Source organism: Nicotiana attenuata, chromosome 3, assembly GCF_001879085.1.
Source record: "Nicotiana attenuata strain UT chromosome 3, NIATTr2, whole genome shotgun sequence".
Classification (NCBI taxonomy): Eukaryota; Viridiplantae; Streptophyta; class Magnoliopsida; order Solanales; family Solanaceae; genus Nicotiana; species Nicotiana attenuata.
In genome coordinates, this window is record NC_031991.1 from 6,298,705 (window position 1) to 6,299,987 (window position 1,283).

The 1,283-nt window shown below is 47.0% G+C and overlaps 1 protein-coding gene across 1 annotated transcript; it reads left to right on the plus strand.

Moving 5' to 3' along the window:
- On the plus strand, positions 473-892 carry LOC109224738 (RNA-directed DNA polymerase homolog; the record flags this gene model as incomplete). Its single annotated transcript, XM_019389261.1, has 1 exon — positions 473-892. A coding segment is annotated over exon 1 (420 nt), but the record flags the coding sequence as incomplete, so codon positions are not given.

Sequence of the window (1,283 nt, forward strand, 5' to 3'; positions counted from 1 at the left end):
TGTCCCCATGTCATGCTATTCTGGACTATCACGCTAAGACGGTGACATTGGCTATGCCGGGGTGCCACAGATTGAGTGACGAGGTTCGTCGGATTATGTTCCTAGTAGAGTGATTTCATTTTTGAAGGCCCAACGGATGGTTGGGAAGGGTTGTCTTTCTTACTTGGCCTTTGTGAGGGATGTCGGTGCAGAGACTCCTACTATTGATTCAGTTCCGGTGGTAAGGGAATTTCCAAATGTGTTTCCTGCAGACTTGCCGGGCATGCTGCTGGACATGGTTATTAACTTCGGTATTGATTTGGTGCCGGGCACTCGACCCATCTCTATTCCACCGTATCGTATGGAACCGACGAAGTTAAAGGAATTAAAGGAGCAGCTTCAGGAACTCCTTGATAAGGGGTTTATTCAGCCTAGTGTGTCACCTTGGGGTGCACCAGTTCTATTTGTAAAGAAGAATGATGACACTATGAGAATGTGCATTGACTACAAGCAGTTGAACAAAGTCACAATCAAGAACAAGTATCCTTTGCCTCGTATTGATGATTTATTTGACCAGCTTCAGGGAGCGAGGGTGTTCTCCAAGGTTGATCTCAGGTCAGGGTATCACCAGTTGAAGATCAGAGACTCGGACATTCTTAAGACAGCTTTCAGGACCCGATATGGTCATTATGGGTTCCTTGTGATGTTTTTTGGGCTGACCAATGCCCCAGCAGCATTCATGCATTTGATGAACAACATGTTTCAGCCTTATCTCGACTCGTTTGTTATTGTTTTCATTGATGATATCCTGGTGTACTCTGGTAGCCAGGAGGAGCACGCCGAGCATTTGAGGATTGTATTGCAGCGGTTGGGGGAGGAGAAACTTTATGCAAAGTTCTCCAAGTGTGAGTTTTGGCTCGGTTCAGTGGCGTTCTTGGGGCACGTGGTGTCCAGTGAGGGTATTCAGGTTGATCCGAAGAAGATAGGGGCGGTCCAGAGTTGGCCCAGACTGTCCTCAGCCACAGAGATTCGTAGATTTCTTGGTTTGGCGGGTTATTACCGTTGTTTCATGCAGGGTTTCTCTTCTATCGCATCACCCTTGACAAAATTGACCCAAAAGGGTGCTCCTTTTAGGTGGTCGGATGAGTGTGAGGTGAGCTTTTAGAAGCTCAAGGCTGCCTTGACCATAACTCCAGTGTTAGTTCTGCCATCAGCTTCAGGTTCTTATATGGTATATTGTGATGCTTCTCTGGTCGGCATTGGGTGTGTGTTGATGTAGGAGGGTAGAGTGATTGCTTATGCTC